The sequence below is a fragment of the Anas acuta genome, chromosome 10 (assembly GCF_963932015.1).
Source record: "Anas acuta chromosome 10, bAnaAcu1.1, whole genome shotgun sequence".
NCBI classification, from domain to species: domain Eukaryota; kingdom Metazoa; phylum Chordata; class Aves; order Anseriformes; family Anatidae; genus Anas; species Anas acuta.
The window spans coordinates 6,633,732-6,654,587 of record NC_088988.1 but is presented as its reverse complement, the minus strand read 5'-3'; the positions used below and the strand labels follow the sequence as shown (position 1 = coordinate 6,654,587).

General features: G+C 37.6%; 1 protein-coding gene across 1 annotated transcript in view; it reads left to right on the top strand.

Annotated features, from left to right (window-relative positions):
• VAT1L (vesicle amine transport 1 like) overlaps positions 1-20,856 on the top strand; it is a 54,949-nt gene that overhangs the window by 12,419 nt on the left and 21,674 nt on the right. The window contains 4 exon segments of the mRNA XM_068693538.1: positions 9,497-9,639; positions 10,566-10,669; positions 11,943-11,998; positions 13,674-13,868. Of these exon segments, the coding sequence (XP_068549639.1) occupies positions 9,497-9,639; positions 10,566-10,669; positions 11,943-11,998; positions 13,674-13,868 (498 nt within the window).

Genomic DNA, 20,856 nt, shown 5'->3' with positions numbered 1-20,856 from the left:
TAACTGATACTGAAAAAAAACCAAACAACTCGCACATGCCTCTTTTTTTCAGTTACAGAGACTTGAATCCTGTTCCATATACCAGATCAATACCCTCCCTGCCTCCTGCTCATCTAAAAGGTCAGGGCATCATATGATCTTCTCTGCTCATGGCAGGAAACGTGTATAGTTGTAGGGAAGCGCCTTGCCTCTGTGAACTAGGAGAAGAAATGTGGACAGTCACAAGCTCTGCCTCTGGCAATGCATGATGTAGCCATCCACTGTAACTTGTCTAAAGAGAAAGACCCCGCTGCAGTGCTTAGAAAGGAGGCTTGAAAGGAGAGATTGTGTTTGCTTTTGTTTCCTAGGGTCAGTTTGTTGACTTTGATTGTTTGCAATGGGGGCTGCTTTGGGGGGTTTGTTTGTTTTTCCTCTTTTTCCCTCTTGAGGTAGGGGAGGTTAAGAGAGGCTGACTCTCAGCTGCCAGCCAGGGCAGTGAAGTAGAAATTTTAGGGGCCTTCTAGGAAAGTGTGGTATAGGCTCATGTCTGATCAGATGTAAATGAGAAATCTTGCAAATCATTCTGTTATCATTGCTCTAATGTTACGGATCAAGATCTAACAAGGACAAGGCTGGTCATATGCTGTCTTTCAGGCCTCTGCCTGGCAGGATACTTAACACTTCTGTTTAAGCAGACCATTATATTGATTAGTAGGGAAATTCGATAGTTAACAAGAGATATAATTGTATTGTATGTATAGAATTTAAATGCTTAAAGCTAGTGTAAGTGCCCTTCTGAACTGATTTCTAAAATATGGAGAAGGTCAGCTAACACTGAACTTCAAAAACTTCCAGTTATACTCACATAGAAATTAATACTCAAAAATATGAGGAGTTTTTTCTACAGTAAGCTATATGTTCTTGTATACATCCAGTTGAGAAACTAGCTTATCTTAACTGTAAAACTCTGTAATTAATGTTTGAAATGACCATCAGACTATAGTAGAATAGCTCCCTTCACAAATACACTCAATTGTCTTTTTTTAGAGTGAAGCCAAGTGGCATCTGAGGAAAATAGGCTGAGAAAACTGAGCATTAGCATGCACCCCACTGGGACTGATCTGCTATATGAAGCAATTAGTTCTCTAAAATGAAGACTGTGTAAGTCAGTGCAAGCCACAGCACAGGCTTGTATGAGATTACATTAGTAATTTTAAGAACAACTACATAAACTTGTGAACTGCATCCTGGACTAATTGAATTAGTATAAATACAGGACTGCTGTATTAAAAATCAAAATGAAGCAAAAAAAACCCAACACCCTTATGATCATCACTTCTAGCTATAATAAATACAATCTATGACATCTACCTGGAAAGTGAATTCTTTCAGGGATTTAGATCTGTTAGAGACTGCCATTATGCCCATTTGCTTATTTGTTTGTTTTTTTATATACTGCTTGTTCTGGCTATTTGGAACACAAAACTTTGTTCATTTATCAAAACCGTGTGAACACCTCAAACTCATCACTTAACCTCTCAGATGCAAGGCAGAATTATTAGCCAGTTCTTTAGCATTTCAGTCTCACAGATGCTAGAACTAAGCTGCGTTAAAGACAGAAGTATCGACTGCTGTCCTGAAGCTCTGATCTGACCTTCCCTTTCATGCTCAGCAGCAGAGGAGGTGCGAGTAAGTTACAGATAAAAGCTCTCATGTTTGAATTTGAAGAATAAATCTGACTTGGCAACAGATTTAGGTCATCCTGGCAGGATTGGTTACTGCTTGGCAGGAACCCTCATTTTTATTGCTTCTACCCTCATAAATTGCAAATATTTGAGGATGTGTTCCAAACTGAATCACCAAAGTAGTGATATTTATCTGACAAAGAACTGGCACTCCTTAGTAAATGTGGTCACATGCTATCACAGGAACCCCTTCAAAAGAATTATTAGATTATTAGATTTCTTCTTTAAAAATATAGCTCTGCATTTATCCCTTCAAATTGTCTCTCCTCTGTCTTGCTTGTGGATAAGTCTTTCTCAATTTCCAGACTTGATTTGTAGCCAGATAATGTATCTGTGTTATCTTTTGTTGTCCCTTTTTTTTTAATTAGCTTTTCTCTCATCTTGGGACAGTTCCTTCAGATCTCTTTGGTAGTATGTATATTTGTACGTGGTTAGAAAGATAGAATCATAGAATCATAGAATCATAGAATATCCTGAGTTGGAAGGGACCCTTAAGGATCATCAAGTCCAACTCTTGACACCACACAGGTCTACCCAAAAGTTCAGACCATGTGGCTAAGTGCACAGTCCAATCTCTTCTTAAATTCAGTCAGGCTCGGTGCAGTGACCACTTCCCTGGGGAGCCTGTTCCAGTGTGCAACCACCCTCTCTGTGAAGAACCCCCTCCTGATGTCAAGCCTAAACTTCCCCTGCCTCAGCTTAACCCCGTTCCCGCGGGTCCTGTCACTGGTGTTAATGGAGAAAAGGTCTCCTGCCTCTCGACACCCCCTTACGAGGAAGTTGTAGACTGCGATGAGGTCTCCCCTCAGCCTCCTCTTCTCCAGGCTGAACAGGCCCAGTGCCCTCAGCCGTTCCTCGTACGTCTTCCCCTCCAGGCCTTTCACCATCTTCGTAGCCCTCCTCTGGACACTCTCCAACAGTTTCATGTCCTTTTTATACCGTGGTGCCCAGAACTGCACACAGTACTCGAGGTGAGGCCGCACCAGCGCAGAGTAGAGCGGGACAATCACCTCCCTTGACCTGGGATGCCCAGAATCAAATATTTCCTTGGCTGATATTTTTCAGGTTGAAAGCAGGCTTGCTTGTTCATACTCCTTTTCCAAAAGCTGCAATGTCTGTTTCGTTGGTCATCCTGTTGGTCCATGCAGACACATACTTATTTCCTGGGCTTTGAGCTGGTTGGCTGCAAAGCAGCAGTAGGCCAATATGAAAGCCAGTCTTGTCTTCTAAAATAGGTCTCTCAGCATCCCTGATCCTTTTAAACATTGTATGGGCTGATTGAACTTAGGTCTGTCTGCACATAGCAGGTAGGAGTACATTAAGTAGCACTCATGACTTGTGTTTGAGTCAGTTCTTCTTGAATGTGCATAATTGGGATTTACTCCACTCTTCTGATGGTCCTGGCCAGCATACTGTACAATGGCATTACCACTTTCCGATCTGCTAAAACCTTTACCTAATACTTCCCAGGACTGCACTTGCTATTTTCATATTAGCAGTTCATAGCCACTCTGCATTTGATGAATACACCCTAAGTGCTTTTCTCCTATTTCATCTCCTTCAGACAAGAAAGAGAATAAATCAGCTCACACAGAGCTGTGTGTAACCAAGGCTAGGCTGCATTCAGTATCCAAGCTATCTCGTTTAAAGCCAGACAGGGCACCTCTACATTGTGCTGCACTGTGCCATGTGAATGCCTCTAAAGCATGGATGTGCTCCCTCAGCAGCCCGGGAAAGTCCCAGTGCCATGCCTGAGTCTATTTCCAGACACTGCCTCAGAGCATAATCTGTTAATCAAACACAAAAGCTTGGTGAGTCATACACAAAAAGCAATTTCCCTGACCAAAGCAGCCTGCAGTCCCTGAAGGCCTTTCTTTTTGCCTCTCACAGCCCTGCACTCCCCAGAGGACATGTCCTTTCCCTGAGTCCCCTGCTGAGTCATGTCACACACAGGCAGTGCTTAGCTCTTCCTTGGCTGTTCAGCTTTTAGGATAGAGTTTATGTGCTCTGGGCAAGAATCTTGGCTGCCGTACACTCTCGTAGCTCCCCTTAAGTGCAGCGGCTTTATACCAGATGAAGATCCAGCTGCAAGGCTTGGTTGCACCCCAACTTCACATTTTTCAAGGGAGGGAGGAAAAAACATCCCCTGGTGATAGTAGCAGAAAATAAGAGAGTCTGAGAGTAAAAAGAGGTCGTTATTTCGCGGTGACTCTTTCCCATTCCCTCTCCTCCAAAACTTACTGTGGTGCACTGAGTGTAACAGATGCTGCCCTAATGCTTGTTCAGCTTGTCCACTCTGCAATGTTCACCTGAGTGTTTGGTTTCCAATTTCCTTTGCTATAATTGGAAAAATAACACCTTCAGGAAGTGCAGCTGACTTCTCCAAACACCACAGAAACATTTTCCTTGATGCCAGTAGATGTCTTCTCTTGCAGTTTTCTTACTACGCTTGTGTACTTTGTACCACCTTCAAATACGGTTATGTGGCATCAAAGCACTTTGGAAGCATGCATTCTGCTCACATTCAGTGCCAGACAGGTTTCTTGTGCAAGAATAAGTATGAATTATTTTTGAAAATACTGTAGCACCTCTGGGCTGCACAAATATACCTGGAAACAATCATTTCTTAGTGATGCTATTGGTTCTCACAGATGCCATTTTGCTGAGTGGTATCTTTTAGATGGTTTGTTCTCTTTTGCTATGAGGTTGGGCTCAGTGTTTACAACAGCAAAATATAATGAGCAGAAATGGTGCTTTCATGAAAGAATACTGAACTGTGAGTGCTGTCAGTCAGTATGCAGCTGGGCCACCAGACCTATGTCTGGGCTGTGCCTTTAGGTTAGACCCTTTCAGAAAGTCAGTAACTTACAGTTTTATTTATACTTCAACCAGTGTTAAGTTAGTATTAATATGATGATTAGATTAGTAAGTTTTCTTCTGTTCATGCTTTTCATATTGACTTTTCAATGTACAGGACGTATATAGTTTTTACTTTTGAATTGTTTAAGTAACAGAACAATGTTTAATTTTTATTTTTTAATCTATTTTTCCCTTCTTTTATGTGATTATCTCAATAAGAGAAGTTTCCAATCCTGCAGGTTTAAAGTCGTGTTTTATAGCAAAGGAATGCAAAGAAAGTTCAATCTTTCTATTGGAACTAAAACAGATAGCAGTGTATCCATTTATAATAGATTCTATAATAATTACATGTTTGGATTAGGGTAAACATACTGGCTTTATAAAGAGACAGGATCCCTTGAAAAGAAATCAATCAAACAGACTTCAAAGCTAGAGAGATGCAAGACTCCCATGTCAAATCCAATGTTAGGAGACATGCTTCATTTCCACAGAACGCTGCAATGCAAGTTATGCGTCTCTTTGAGGACACACTGTGTGGAGTTCTGCATGATAAGCAGCATAAGTGTGTGTGTGTCTGTGTGTGTGTACTGATAGATGTTAAAGCAGATTAATTCAATTTTAAGGAAATATTTTGTAACCATGTCTATCACTTCAGTGAAGCAATCAATCGGTTTATTCAAAGACTGCTAAATCCTATTAAAAGTAAAGTTAAGTGTTCAAGTGAGAATTTTTTTTTTCCATTTATGAATTTTCCCAGGTGCAGGAAGCATCTAGGTAGTATTTAGATGTGGAAATTTACATCATGTGTAAAAAATCAGATGTGTGAAAAGCTTTATTTTTTGTGTTTTAAACAATGCCTTTCTATTTAGACACCCACTCAGAAGGTTTTGGAATTCATATACTATTTCTGATAGCATGGTGCCTGCTTCTCTGTCTGGGTGAAAGCTGAAGGGTAACAGAGATGATGTGGTTTTGTCGGGGCAGGGAGGAGACAGAAAACCTTCTTTTATTTTTCTACCACAAAGCAGTTTTTAGGAATCCAAAGGAGAGGACAGTACTTGTGTGTCCCTGAGGTCAGGGTGAGAGTGTGCAGCGGGACTGGAGTCAGCATGGAGATCTCACCTGCTCCTCCATGGCCCTGGGAAAGGACTGTTCCTCCTTCCAGCTGCAGAACTCCGTGTGCATATTTCATTTGTGAACCATGGGCATTGTGAGCACTGGGACCCTAAGTACTTACAACTAATGTGTATAGCCCTTTAAACAAAAGGTACTAATCCAAAAGTAGCTAAATGACTTGAGGGATTAGAAAAGAGATTTAAGAGCGAGTTGCATAGCCACAGTGCTTTTTTGGAGCTTAGTCGAATTCCACAGAAATTAGTGAAACGTTTGAGTTCATAGGTTGAGTTCAGTTCTCCTGCTTTGGGGAGGAAGGCATTCTAAGCCCAATACCAGCCTTTATTCCTAGATTTTTGAAATACAAATATTAGGACCACTTTGCACTAAAATAAGTACAAACCAGTGTCAGGTTAAGATCTTCAGAAAGCTGTAGAAGAATGTTTCATGGAATTGCCTCAAAATACTTCAGTGATCTTGTTCATCCAATTATAAAAATACTGGTCATATGAATCAGTTTTAGGCTTTAAATATCCCCAGAAAGTATTCTGACCTGGGGTTTTAGATAATCTTGTCTCTGTGGGGGGTGAACTAGCCAGTTTGAGTCAAGAAGAAAATAGGTGTTGTTTTTTTTTTGTGCATTTCTCCTATTTATTTGAGAGTCATTTAGTTAAATGTTAATCATCTTCTGCAGGATGAAAAACAACACGTTTTCTGCTCTAATATTTGACCTTTTAAACATGAACTGTTTTTGATTCAGGATACATTAATTATCCCTTGTCTTCCTGAGTTAGATTGAAAATGCAGAAAACTAATTAGAGAATAGATCAATAATGTCAGAATTTCACTCCACTAGCATACATTATAAAATACTGATTTATCTAAATTACTGTGGGTAGTGGTTTTCTGGAAGAGACAGAAAATGAGAAGGGGATTGCTAGTGAAAATGGCTGAGAAAAGGAGAGATACAAAAGTCAGATTATTTTTTCTTGCAATTTTATGTTACAATATTTTTGGAGGCTTTAGACTAAGACGATAAGTAATAGAGAAATGAAGCATGAGAAGAGTGAAACCTTTTCTGCTCCTAGAAGATATTATATCTTGCGAGATGAGGCCCCGCAGGAAGAGATTTGCCTATGATTTCTAATAGATTAAGGATTCCAATCCAAGAAAATAATGGATGATTTTAAAAAGAAAAGGTCATTTATGTTTGGTATTGGATTATCGTGCTACAAATCAACATTCAGATCTGGGTCCTGCTGTAAGTTTCTCTGAGCCACTGGACATGTTGTTCAATTTGCTGTGCTATTTCCATTTCTCACTTGTAAAGGAAGAATTACAGCGCATCCCTCCTCTTGCTCCCTTCTCTTTGTCTCTTGGTACCTGCCCAAGATCCCAGAACTGTGCCTTGCTGTTCAGCTGTTTACTGACTAACCCAGTAGGAAACCAATTTGAAACTCCTGGATGCCACCATATAAAAATAATACTGCTGTCCTCTTGAGATGTTCAACTTAGATGACTGTCACTAGCAATTACATTCAGCATTATATGGGAAGATGCCAAGACCCCCAGGGTATGCAGGATTATCCAATTATTCTACTGTAAATGAAAGCCAAGCACTGATTACTGGTATTTACATACTAATAATCAGGGTTTCTGGTTGGAATGAACTGAAATGTGTTTATCCATGGATGATTTTACTGGTCATGCATACAGTTTACAAATGACAATCTTTTAGCTGTAAATATAAGTAAGAATCTGCTAAATTTAGTCAGACATTATTTTCAGAATCACTGTGCCATTTCTTGCTTCTGAGCATATCCATGTAAACAGTAGCTCCAGTGGAATAATGTGGTTGCAATGAGAGGCAGAATTTGGCTACCAGAGGTCTATATTCTGTTTGTTAGTGTACTAAGAGTAAAATAATAATAATAATAAAAAAGGTGGAAGAAATGACCTGTTAGGATCTTTTTTGAAATCCAGATGACTCAGTGTTTAAAGCAGTACTTCCCTTCTCTCAGCCTCGTGAAGTTACAGGTTATAATTTAGAAGTTAAATTTTTCTGGGGACTGAAGCTGGAGAGGCCAAGTACAGACATTTGAAGGCACAAATCCTGCAGTGCCCCAAATCCTTTTTAGACACTGGCATGGCATCTGATTGACCTTGCTGGATTTTTGCCCAGATGCAGTCTTCCATCTACTGGGAGGTTGCCGCAGAGGCCATGTGGCAATCTGCGAAGGGTCTTGAGCAGCTTGGATCCAGCAAGCTCACAGGAGCACACTGCTCTTGTTGGGTTCCATCAGATATCTGTCTGCATGCAGAGGGCTTGCAAGATTACAATTGATAATGGACTTTCGCTTTGAGGAAGAGAGAGGCATCTCAGTGTTATCTGTCTCTTGTGAAAACCACAGGCTGGAAGAGTGTGCCATGAAGACAGAATCCTTTCTCTGACTCCGTGCCTAGCCCTGCAAATATGCTTCCATCAGAATTTGACCCACATCAGTTGGAATTCTAAGGGACACCTGCATGAGTTTGGGAGAACACCTGTACGAAGCAGAGCAAAAATTTGTTTTTGATACAAATACTTTGTGTGCTTCTTTTCTAGCCTGACAAGCTTCTGCTCTTGTTCCAGTTGCTCTAATTTAGGGGTAGTTATAGCAATGTGATACCCGTGTGTGTCAATGGATGCATATATGTTTGTGTAGATGGGAGGAAGTCAGGCCTGCCTGTCATGGAGCAAGAAGACTTCTCTTTTTCAGTATTGTAATTTTCTTCTTGGCATTAGAAAGGAACAGTTCTGTTTCAAAGCCCAGAAATTAAAAACATGACATTAAATGTACATGTTATATACTGCAGGAACTTATTACAAGCTCAGGATAGAAAAGAACAGGCTCACAATGTGGACGCTGGGGAAGCTGAGAGTATATGTACTAGGAGAACTACTTCCCTGTTCATGCTTTAGGCCATTTGCTCCCCTTCACTAATGGATTACTTTTGAAGATGGGGCATTGGCCTAAATGAACCTGTTAGTGTGACTCATGGCTATTCCTGCATTCTGAATCATCAATAGTAATTTTTGTTATTAATACGAGGTAAAACAGATTTGCTCTACTATGCAGTATTTGTCACACCAAATTGCTCTCTCCTACTGCAACTATAAGAAAATGTGATCACTGAGAAACAGTATATGGTGCACTGGGACTGACTTGACTAGACCTGCTGTATTATGACCACAAAAACCCAAAGAATAAAAGCTGTATCTAAGTGTTTTTAGACTGAAAAGCTGAATCAAGTATTTTTACATTATCTGCCAGAAATTTTGTTGTGGAATAAGGTGCTGTGAGGCCTTCCTGTGAACAGAGGTTAGAATTGCATGTGGAAGCAGCTGAGGTATGAGGTGCTGATGTTACTGATGAGTCCTTGGGGAAAATGCAAAGGAGAAAGCAAGAAATATTTCTGATGTGCTCTTTCAGTTATCATTTTTGGTGTTCCTTGTAAATTAATATCATTTCCCTTGAATTACGCTGCTTTTGTTAAAAGAACAAGGAAAACTCTTTTCTAATGCAATTTTGATAGATTAATTTAATTTTATCCCTGCACTTACTTTGTCTTCAGCATATCCTTTTGATTTAAGTGTATTTTTCCTATGACTGAATTGCTTTGCACTGGTAAGAAATTAGTTTGGGAAGTGCTTGAACATATTTGGTGATGGATTTTGCCGTGTCACGAGTGAATTGGTAACTGCAAAGTCTGTCAACCAATTTCCATGTCAGTGAACTAACATACTGATATGCTTGCAGGGTCAAGCTGTTGCTCAGCTCTGCTCGACTATTCCCAATGTTACTGTTTTCGGAACAGCTTCATCTTTCAAACATGAAGCAATCAAAGACTCAGTAACTCACCTGTTTGACAGAAATGCAGACTATGTGCAAGAAATAAAAAGGTAATCTCTCCCTCCCCCCGCAACTAGTATCTGGCAAAATATATATTCCCCATAGCAACTGGCATAATACTATGAAAAACACTGGGTTAATCATATTTTTGGGAAGAGATCACATTTTTGAGTTCAGGAGCTGAAGTAAAATAAAGATACTATAAAACTGTCTAGATCTGCACTACAGGAGACAAAATAGCAAGCATCTCCGTATTTCTTTATAAGCAACATAAACTTTGTTTGTCCATGTTCATGCTTGGATGTCTGCTGTCAGCAAACTAAATACAGTAAAAAAGAATACATATGCTAACAGAAGACTACTTCACTGCATCTAATCTGCATATGTAGTAGCTCAGAGTCAGTACTCAATTCAGGATAAGAAGAGTACTCAATTCAGAGTAAGAAGTTTTCAGCAGATCTGTAAGTTATCCAGGTTTTAGGGGAATTCTCTGGTATGATTCCATCTGCATGTGTTTTTGCCTTCTGCCAGGGACTGATATCACAGCATGTGATGTCTGTTTTGATTTCACATCCTTAGATTTTGTTTGTTTGCATTCAGATTAGAATCATCCTGTTGCCTTCTGAAGTCCTGAGTGCTTCTGTTTCCATTTACATGTTTTCAGATACTTTGTTGTCAAGTCTGTCTTTTAGATACTGATGTTGATAAAGGTGGCAAACATTGGAATTAATAAGAAGATCTTAGGAAAAAAAAATGTCTTTTTTGTTTTGCTTGTCAGATAGATTAGAGAGAATGTTTTTCCTTGCATCTTGTATCTGTCAAAATACTGGGTTATCTAACTGGGCATAACAAAGAAATTTTTCAAAGGGGCCCCCCAAGGTAGTAGAGTTCACAGACTTCCTGTCAAACTTCTTCATTCCTCAGAATGATGGCAATGTCTCCTATTGCAAAGTGAGATTTCTTTCTTGCTTTTTAGAATCTCAACAGAAGGAGTAGATATCGTTTTGGATTGTCTGTGTGGAGAAAACACTGGGAAAGGCCTCAGTCTTCTTAAACCACTTGGGACTTACATTTTATATGGTGAGTGGAAACAGACAGGTACTTCAAAACTAAGCAAACAGGTATTTCAAAACTAAAACTTTGCTGTGCTTAAAATCTCTTAAAATCACCCTTTCCAAAACTGGACGTGTATCTAGGTGGCTACCATGTGATAATTTATCAATTCAGCCATTTCCAATAAAGGATTTTAGTGAAGATAAGCATGGACTAAATTATTGAGAAACAACAGCTAATACAAAGAAAGTCTATAAAAATATAAATCCAACATGAAAATGAATGTATGTTTCATTCATTCATAATCAAATGTTAGATTATGGAAGAGAAATGTAGGAGCAAACTTGGATCTCACATCATAGGAATTGCTCTGTGGCCAAGAAAACTCTTAACATAGTTCTTTGTGGGAGGAGAACTTAGTGGAAGCTTTCAGGAGGAAACCTATTGTTTCTATTCAACATGACTTTGAGGAATTCAAGCCCAGGTTTCTGTTCACAAATTTCTAATCATGTACATTGAGTGCTCCACATACCCAGTAAACGTGTTGTCCCTGCAGTTCTGCCAGGTTGCCATGTTGTTTGTTGATGATGGAACCACAGTCAGCCAAGCTTCTGTATGTAGGAGACAGCTGAAGGGATCGCTCAGTTCTGCAAATGAAGAACACATCCGTATTCTAGTGGAAAATGCAATGGCATCACTGATAAGCATACCTGCTTCCCTGGACTTTCATCTAGTGGTCGTAACAAAGAATATGTTGTGTCTCAAATATCTGCTTGGACTGTACAAGCTGCCTGTTTATAATGAAATCACTGCCAGTGAATTGCCATTGTATTTGTTAGCAGGTTAAAATGTACGATATATGTATATTCACACATGGTAGTCAGGCCTTTGATAGATAACTGTATCTGTTAATGAAAGACAGGACATCCGTGTGGTGACCAGTGCTATATATTGGTCTGAGACTAATGGCATTTTACTGGAAATAAATGAATAGATATAGAAGAGATTTGGTGTCAGAATGCCTAGTAGCACTGAAACGGTTCTTGCTTTTGAAAGATTTAATAGTTTATGTTTTTGTCATCCCACAATATCTATTAACTTGTAGGGTTCTGTCCCTTGGCCTCTTTGTTATTTATTCTCAAAGTAAAAGGACATCTACTAATCCCTTGTCAACCTGAGGAGAATTTTTTTTTCTTGCAAATGGAAACAGTTTCTTGGAATAGAAACAATTCTACCTATAATAAATGGTCTGCTTGTCAGCATGTATTAACTTGTGTGTCTATGTACTCATCTTTTACAGGTTCATCTAACATGGTTACTGGGGAGACAAAAAGCTTCTTCAGTTTTGCAAAATCAGTAAGTGTTCTAGTGCTGTGATTCTGCTCTACTTTCCTCTGACTTCAGTCTTCTGAACTTCATCTCCATTAAGTTGTTACTTCTGATATTGCTAAAAAGTTTTATGACTGCAATGTGGTCTGACATGTTTTATTCTGATATGACAGCTAGACAGGAATTGGAGTGCACATTTAAATTGTGCACTTAATGTGCAGTGCACATTAATGAGTGCACATAAGTGTGCAGTGCACATTTAAATTGTTAGCTATCATGTATCTCCTATCACAGCTAAGCTTAGCTAGACTGCATTGTTTTTTCACTTACAGCAGAATATCATATCCATGGATATAGACCACTGTACCCTGCATGTTCCTCGTTTCTGAAAACACTGCTGTGAATTAAAGGAGATATGTCTCTTATGACTGGGCTTGCCAGTCATTTCCAACTTTTCAAAAATTAGTTCTATAAAGAAATGAATTTTCAGTTCTCCTTGTTCAAGTGACATCAAAGAGATGGTGATGTTACACTTGTTTTCTAGCTGACGATGTCAACAAACACAAATTTCAAAGAATTGTTCTTCAGCTTATTGAAAAAAAATCTGCTCAGAAATTCTAGAAACTGTTAACAGTGACAAATATATCAAATAAACTGGTAGAGAGAAATAACCAGGTATGAAAGAAATTCCTTCAGGTTAGAAAAACAGAGGGAGACGTCTTTACTGAATATCTATCATATAATCTTTCTGCCAAGAGCTCATTTACAGCTTCCAGCAACAACCCCCTCCCAGGAGAAATTAACTTCAAAAGTGTCTATGTAATTGAAAACAAGATAAATCAAAGACTCTAGAAAAAGTGTGTGTATTTTTTGCTTCCTGCATTTTCTTAATAGTTACAGTGGCACAATCTTTGTTATTGTCACACCTTTGAGAATGAAATCAAGATAATCTTCACTACTCAGCCTTTTTATTATTTATATAAACATATCCAGATGTGTATAATTTGTAGGGTAGCTTGGCCCAAGGAAATAGATTTCAGCTGAAATTTTCACATAGTACTGGTATTTATTGAGTAAATAAATGTCAGTAAAATGAATTTCATATATATAACATTTTGTATAGAGTATAAGTAGTTTCTATATTTATATAATGAGTACGACAAAACTAACTCATCAAAATTATATTGAAACAGTAATCAAATTTGATGCATTCAAATGCACCAACTTTGCTAGAAAACAGAATACCAGGCTCTTGGGCTTAAATGAGATAAAATAATTTTCTTATCTATTATACTTAAAAATGGCAAACGTGATAATGGATGAAAAGCAAATGGAAGCTAGCAGTGCATGGCTTACTTTTGAGAATAGTCAACAGCTGCTTGCAAAGGTTAGGGAAACTAGCGTGGCTCTCGTGAAATAACAAAGGAGGACAGGAGATCTAAGAAGGGAGTTCCAGATCCTTGATTTCCAGCACCAAGTCCTACAACCTGACAACAAAAATGTGTTTTATTTCTGCATGTCAGTCAGCAGCTGCCTGCTTTTTTGCCTGTTAAATAAATCCTCACTGCTTCTCTTGGCTGTTACTTCAGAACTGACAGATGAGTCATGTATCATATCTGCATAGACGGTTTTCTTTGTCAACTTTTTAGTACAGTTCTTGAAGAGTGTTTTTCTAAACCTGCTGCTGTTTATTCCTTTCCAGTGGTGGCAGGTTGAGAAGGTAAATCCTATCAAGCTGTATGAGGAGAACAAAGTCATTGCTGGATTTTCTCTGCTCAATCTACTTTTCAAACAGAATCGAGGTGGCCTCATCAAGGGTGTAATGGACAAACTCCTAAATCTATATAACAATAAGAAGATCAAGCCTGTGGTTGATTCGTTATGGGCTTTGGAAGAGGTAGGAGCAAAAATTTCTTTCCCCATATTGATTTTTTTGAATATACACATTTTTAGATGTAAAATTAGTTCTAAAAAAGTTATTCACACATTTCTGGAGTTTCAAGTATTCTATGTTACATTCTTGAAAATACTAAAAAAAAAAATTATTATTTTTTTCAATCTTAGAAAATTGTTCCTGTTTCCTAAATACATGAAACTTGTGACTAACTAGTGGCTGTGTCTGACTGAACACATCAGCTTGTATTAGCATGCATCCATGAGGAAACAGTAATCATCAGATTTAACAAAATACAGTATTGTTAATGTATTATAGTTCTGAATGGCCTGTGGTCAGGGTTTGGAGGCCAACTTGTTGCTTATTCAAGTGGCACTAAAGAACCACCACTGTGATGGACGCAGGTAAGATACCTGGGCTGTGTGGTGGGACTCCACAGCCTATGACAGTTCTTGAAGCAGGATGCATTCCAGGGTTCACTGGGGCTTCTAGATGCGTGGGCCAGGTTTTACAGCAGGAAGGTGCATGCTGCCTCAGGTCATGCTGGTGAAGGAACCATAAGTAACTTGATCCTACCACTACATCTGCCCCTAGCGTACTCCAACATGGATCTTCATGTGGTACAGGAGATGCAGGTGGTTGGCCTTACCAGCCCATGGCATGGGAGTGGCATTCAGCTGTTTGGTAATTATCACCAAATGCAAGTCTAACCACTTAAGAGAAATCAGATGTTGTGATGAAGAGCAGCTGGCTCAGAGCTCAGCCGGACAAAGTTGCTCTGTCCCTGTCAAAGGGAGAGCACTTTGAAGAGTAGTATAAAATAGATCTGTGTTCACATGTATTTATTTTTTTTTATATGTGTTCTTTTATTTATTATATTATTATAATATATATTTATATATTATATATAAATATAATATATATTTATTATATTTATATAATAAATATAATATAATAATATTTATTTATAATATTATATTATATTTATTATATTATATTATTTATTATAATATATATATTTATATATTATTAATATAATAAATATATTATATTATATTAAGTATCCTTACAAAGAGTTCTAAAAGTTTAAATGGCACAATACTGAAGATAACTATTCTACTATTTTTTTGTTCAGGTACTTTCCAGGAATTAGTAAGAAAAGGATCATTAAAATAGTAATGGTGTCCTTGATCAAGATATTGGGCTCAAACGTGAAAAATTATATGTGGCAGGCCAATCTTAATTGTCAACATGGTGGGAATTTTCTGGGAGACTTTTGTTTGATAACATTTCATCTAACATTTGGCAGTAACATGCACCATTCCTACCATTAGATTGCAAAATGTGTAAATACATCTGTTAAAGAGTGCAGTCTACAAAACTACAACTCATTTATCACGCCCGCTCATTTTTCATGAGCTGTCTGGCAATTTACAAAGGAAATTACTGGCTAGTATCTTCAGGGATGTAACAGTGCCAGAGGTGTCCTCAACTGATTGCAAAGTATTACTGAATTATTATTCATTCCGGGCATTATCATATTGGGGATATATTTTTGTGCTTTGGAAGTAACTTAGGTCAAACTATCAAGATAAAGATAATATGATGCACGGACAAATGTGCTATCATAGCTGAGGACTAAAAGGAACCAGACTTAGGAAAGGTTGGTGTATATTTTTGTTCTGTTTTGAAAGATCTGTTTGTTTATTTATTTATTATTTAACTCCATAGCTGTATATCATCCTACCCATCAGTTTGATATTTGGTTGTTTTTCTTTTCCTGTTGAATAAGCCTGATTTTCTTGAACTGTCCACTTTTATTTGACCGCTCTCAGGCTTGTTCATTAGACAGTGAATCAATATGACCAATTTTTACCACTGCTGTTTCCTGAGGAAATTTCCTGTCCCTCACAAGCATTGAGAATAATTGTGCTTGACTAGAGAGCAGCAGAAATGTGTACTCCCTGCATGGCATTTGAAAAGGAATGATTTGAGTATTTTTCTGTGGCAGAATGTCACTATTTTCAAAGGCTCACAGGAGAGTCATTTGTCCTCTGACTAGAAACTGTCTCCCAGAGTTAAGCTTGAATCCTGTAAGTGACATAAAAAATGAAAATATTTAAAGGAAAAATCTCAGAGGAGACTTAACCATGGGACACCTTTCCAAATACTTAATATTAATTACCTATTTATGTGATCACATACTTAAAAGTTTCGATCTATATATGAAAGACATATCTCTGTCATGCCTCTTTACCTTCTTTATTCATTCTGCATCCGTGTTTGTTCTCATGTATTCCTTCTTTCTTCAAATTCACAAATGAACACAGATTCTCTAAAGCCAACATGGAAGACACCTGCTTTTTGTTCAAAACTCTATTACAATACAAACATCTATCTTTTCAGTCCTGTATCAGTTGCAATGGTCATCTGTGTATTAGTGCTGAAAAGCATCTTTGCAGTCTTTAGAAGAGGATGATACATGTGGAGCGGTGCTCCTCTTTGCTGCTTAAGGCTTGTTGCCACAGGACAACTTGCTGTATGATAAGCCCAAAATTCAGAGCCTTATGTTCTAGGCCTTCTGAAAACGGTCAGAAGAAGGTTTGCAACTGTTTTAATAGGTCCCCATGAATGGTGAAAAAAGATTTCATTGCTGTAAAGGCCTGGTATAATTTCTTGAACAGCATCTATTTCTACATACTTTCTGCAGGATTACACAGTTTAAGTTTATAAGATTGCGCTGATTATAGAATATTGTAATTGCAATGAGATTTTGCATTTTAATGTGTTTCAAGTGGCAGTAATATATAGAGAAAGTTACTATATATAGATAAACATATAGAGAGACAAATATAGAGAGAAAGTTATTCGATTCCCATTTCTCTATCAAGTTGTAGAGTACACGAAGTGATGACTAGGTGATTGCCAATTAATATTCAAGTTGGTGTTTGAGATTTAGCTTGATACTGCTGCCATTGACAAAGGCAAACCGTTGTTCAGTGGGATCATTCTAATTAGGATATGATCCCTTCCAGTGTTTCTGTTTTAGGGCCCTATCCAAAAGCTATGCAGGTCAATCAAAGGACTCCTACTTTCACTGGCCTTTTTTTTCAGGATGAGGATTACCATGCCTTTTCAGTGTAGTCTGCTTAAATAAATTTAGCAATTGAATGAAGGGAGTTTGGGACAGAACTCATTCTGGATGGAATAGGAGATGAGTTAATATTCTTCCATGCCTCAGATTATTGCTGATGCAGGGGAGATCAGGTTCTAGAGTACTGACTACTCCTGTGGAGTAAAACTATTTGCACTATTTGTACTATCGGTGTTGGACTAGAAAGATTAATTATTTTTTATCTCAAACTTACATCCAGAAACCCTATGAAGAAAAGTGTTAAGTAGGCCACTAGGGCCATTTTATGATGTTAATGCAAGAAAGATCTAAGAAAATCAATGACAAAATCCACTGATGTTTTCTAATGGAAGTCTAACAGGAATTACTCATCATGAGATGAACAAAGTCATACAATAAACCTGCTGCTGTGGAGAAGTCTTACTGTTTTACAGCTATTTCTTTATAAGATCAAGTGTTTAAAGACTTGATAATTTATAGACGGTGCATACTTAAAATACTGTTGTGTAGTAAAACGTTGATTGTCTGGTAAGATTGCATTTCATTAGAAATAGCAGAGTTTAAAACAGAGTTAGTATTCAGTGCATACTTGTTGAGATCTGCGGTTGTTTCTTTATCAGTAACTACATATCTAACCTTTAATTTGCAGTTAGTCAGTCCTCTTTGTTCTGATCAATCTGTAGTGTGTATTTGTGAATTAGCATTCTCCTGAGGGTCTGTGAGTCTTCAGCTCTATGCAGTAGATTATTCCAGATTATTAAGCAGAATGGAAAGAGAAGGTTCTTATAAAAACTGTTATATTGAGTAACTATGTACGTGTTGCACTTTTCTATTAAAATTCTGTTTTCTCAGTTGTTGTTTTTTGTTTGTTTGTTTGTTTTTTGTGGTTGTAAAAGAAAATACATACTCAAGGTAAAACAGGTTGTAAAGATAGAGGGTATAAGCACTTCATCTAGGTGACTCAGAGCATTTAAAAGTAGCACTGATAATATGTAAAACAAAACTGCCACGAATTCTTGCACATGAACTGCAAGTCATGAAAGTGACAGTGCAAAATACGCACCATGTTTTCCTACTATCCTACTTCCCTACTATAGGCCCCTTTCCCTCACACTGGGCTACCTGCTTGAAAAACAACTCAGCGTGTCAGAAAGTCTTCAGATTGGATCTATTTTGGTGCATATGGGTGAACAGCGAGCTTATGGAAACACATCTTTGTTACAGACTGGTTTTGTGTACCAAAGGATTCAATGCATTCTCCTGTCTGAAATGATTTAAAGGAGTGTTCTGTTTATACAGTAATAAAGCTATCAAAGACTTGCATGGTTTTAGGGTCAGTAAGAATGATGATAAGCCTGAAACCTATGGAATGGGGTGATTACTTAGTCTTTATAAAAAAAAAAAAAAAGAGGATATTCTGATTATATTACTAGATCAGGCTGGTACCTGGCAGAAGGCACTGAATATTACTCCATGTCATTGGTTTGTAGTGATAATGTACTAATGTCTTCAGTAACTCCTTATGTAGAAAATAGTAATGCAACAACCGTAGCTCGGGTCTAGGGGTATGCTTTGGCACTCAGCTGTGATTGAAATCATTGGAATCAAGGTACTGCATGCATTTATGGATCAGCATCCACAGACTCTAATTTCTGTACCTCATGGTCACTGCACAGAACGTTTTTGAGTGGAAGGGGGTATGTTAATTTAGTTTGTGAGGATCACTGCACCATCAGCCTCACTTTTTTTATCCTGAATCATTATAAGGTCTAGCTAGCTGTAAATATATGTATATTTATATATAAGGGAGGTTCCTTTGCTTTGAAGCCAGAGCTTTTCTCTGTAGTAAATTACTAAGACAAGATCAAGCTGTGTTTAAGAACCTAAACCTGAAGGGAATACAACGCAACTGATCACATTGTAGTATCATTACAGAATACCTGCTGATAACAAATTTTCCTTTAAAAGAATAATTTTTCTCATATGTTTCTGTTTTCACATACTTTCCATTCTCACATTAGCTTTCAATGTGACTAGCGTGCAAAGGAAAACAGTAGAAACCTTACATCTAATATCACAATTTTACCAAGTTGTGAGGTGAGAAAGAGGACAAAAGAACACTTTCATGCAGAATTCATACTATGTTTGGGGGGGAAAGGGGGGAGGCGCAGAGCTACCACAATATGTCTGTTTTTAGCACTGCCCTCTGGCTTCAAAGGATTCAGGTATTGTAAATCTCTTTTACTACTGAACACGTCCTCTGGCATAAATTACAATGCATGCTTTTAGGTAGCAACATCTAGGACAAAAAAAGAAATCTGTTCATGCTAGCAGAAAGAGTGATACCCTTCACCTTCTCCTCAAAACCAGAGTCCGTAATTTAATCAAAAGCTAGTCATGCCTTTCATGCATCAGTGTAGTAAGACAGAGAGAAAACTGACCCATTAGTTACTTTTAACATATTAAGAGGATAATCTGATAATATCATATCAGGCTGGTACCTTGTTATAGATACTAAATGGAATCTCGTGCTTTTCTTTTTTTGTAGTGACAGTATAACAGTGGCTTGTGCAGGCTTTTTTTTTTTCTTCCCTTTTATATGCTAGATGAAAACAAATTCTTCACCTGAAGAAACTACACCTTCTGTTCTGCCAACAGCATTTACAAATATGGCATTTACATCCTGCATTTTTTCTTCAAGGTATGCAAAGTAATCTAGAGTAATATGATAAAAGTGAAAGTTCATTAATAACCAAAGCATTAACACACCACAAAATAAACAAAAGGATCATTCTTCCATAAGCATAAAACAACTTATTTTGCAGTATTATATCAGAGAAAGAGGAAAAATAATTCTGTGAAAACTCCTGCGAACATATCAATGTCTCCTTTTCTGTGATTGCTACTCTAACATTAGAAAGCACAAATTCTGCTTGTTCTGATACCACAGATATTTCTTTGACAGTACTTCAACTGCAGTTTTTCATGAACTGCTTTCCTGGTGTACAGGTATCAGCTGTGCATGTATAGTGTCCTGTGATACTGCCACAGATCGTTGTTCTTCCTGTGTGTGAGATTCTGTTCCCTTTGACTATATAAAGTAAACATCCATAAATCAAAGTAAAGGTAGGTGATTTATCTGTACATCACCATTGCTTCTCTGTATACAAACAAATCCAACACAACAAGTTTAATACAGGCTTTATGCACATACCAGATCTTGCAAGGAGCTATGTTGTACTATTGCAGTAGGTTTCAAAATATAAATGGGAGAAAAACACGATGAGAAGAAAAATGTGAATTATCAAGGGCAGCTTGCTTCTGTGTTCATAACTGAATTAATGACCAAATTTTAAAAGTTAAGGGAAAGCTATTGCATTTGAAGTTTACTTCAATAGCATTAAGTGTAATGAGCACAAGTTCTAAATTGAATGAAAAGGAAACCATGAAAAAGGTGATTTTTAATAAAGACTCTGCAAATAATTTTTTTCCAAGACGCCTATCTAAAGTAAATATTAATTAAAACTCCAAGTAATTTCAGTGCAATATGCATAGAGGAGTAAAATATACCTTGGAGGAAAATATACACCTTGAAAGTACTGGCGATTAATAAGGTACTGTTTTTTTTATTTTTCCTTTTCCTCTAAAATGTTGTGTATACATGATCATTCCATGATCATGGAATTCTTGCTGCTTTTATGTGAATTATTAAGTTCTTACCAAATGCCTATAACGTTTCATTTAGATTTCTTCCCCACTTAGTGCTGTTTAATAGGACTTCATATCAATTCATAATTTATTCTGCCCTTCCTAGCTTTTATCACTAAGTGACGACATAACTCAGTATTCTCTTTGGCT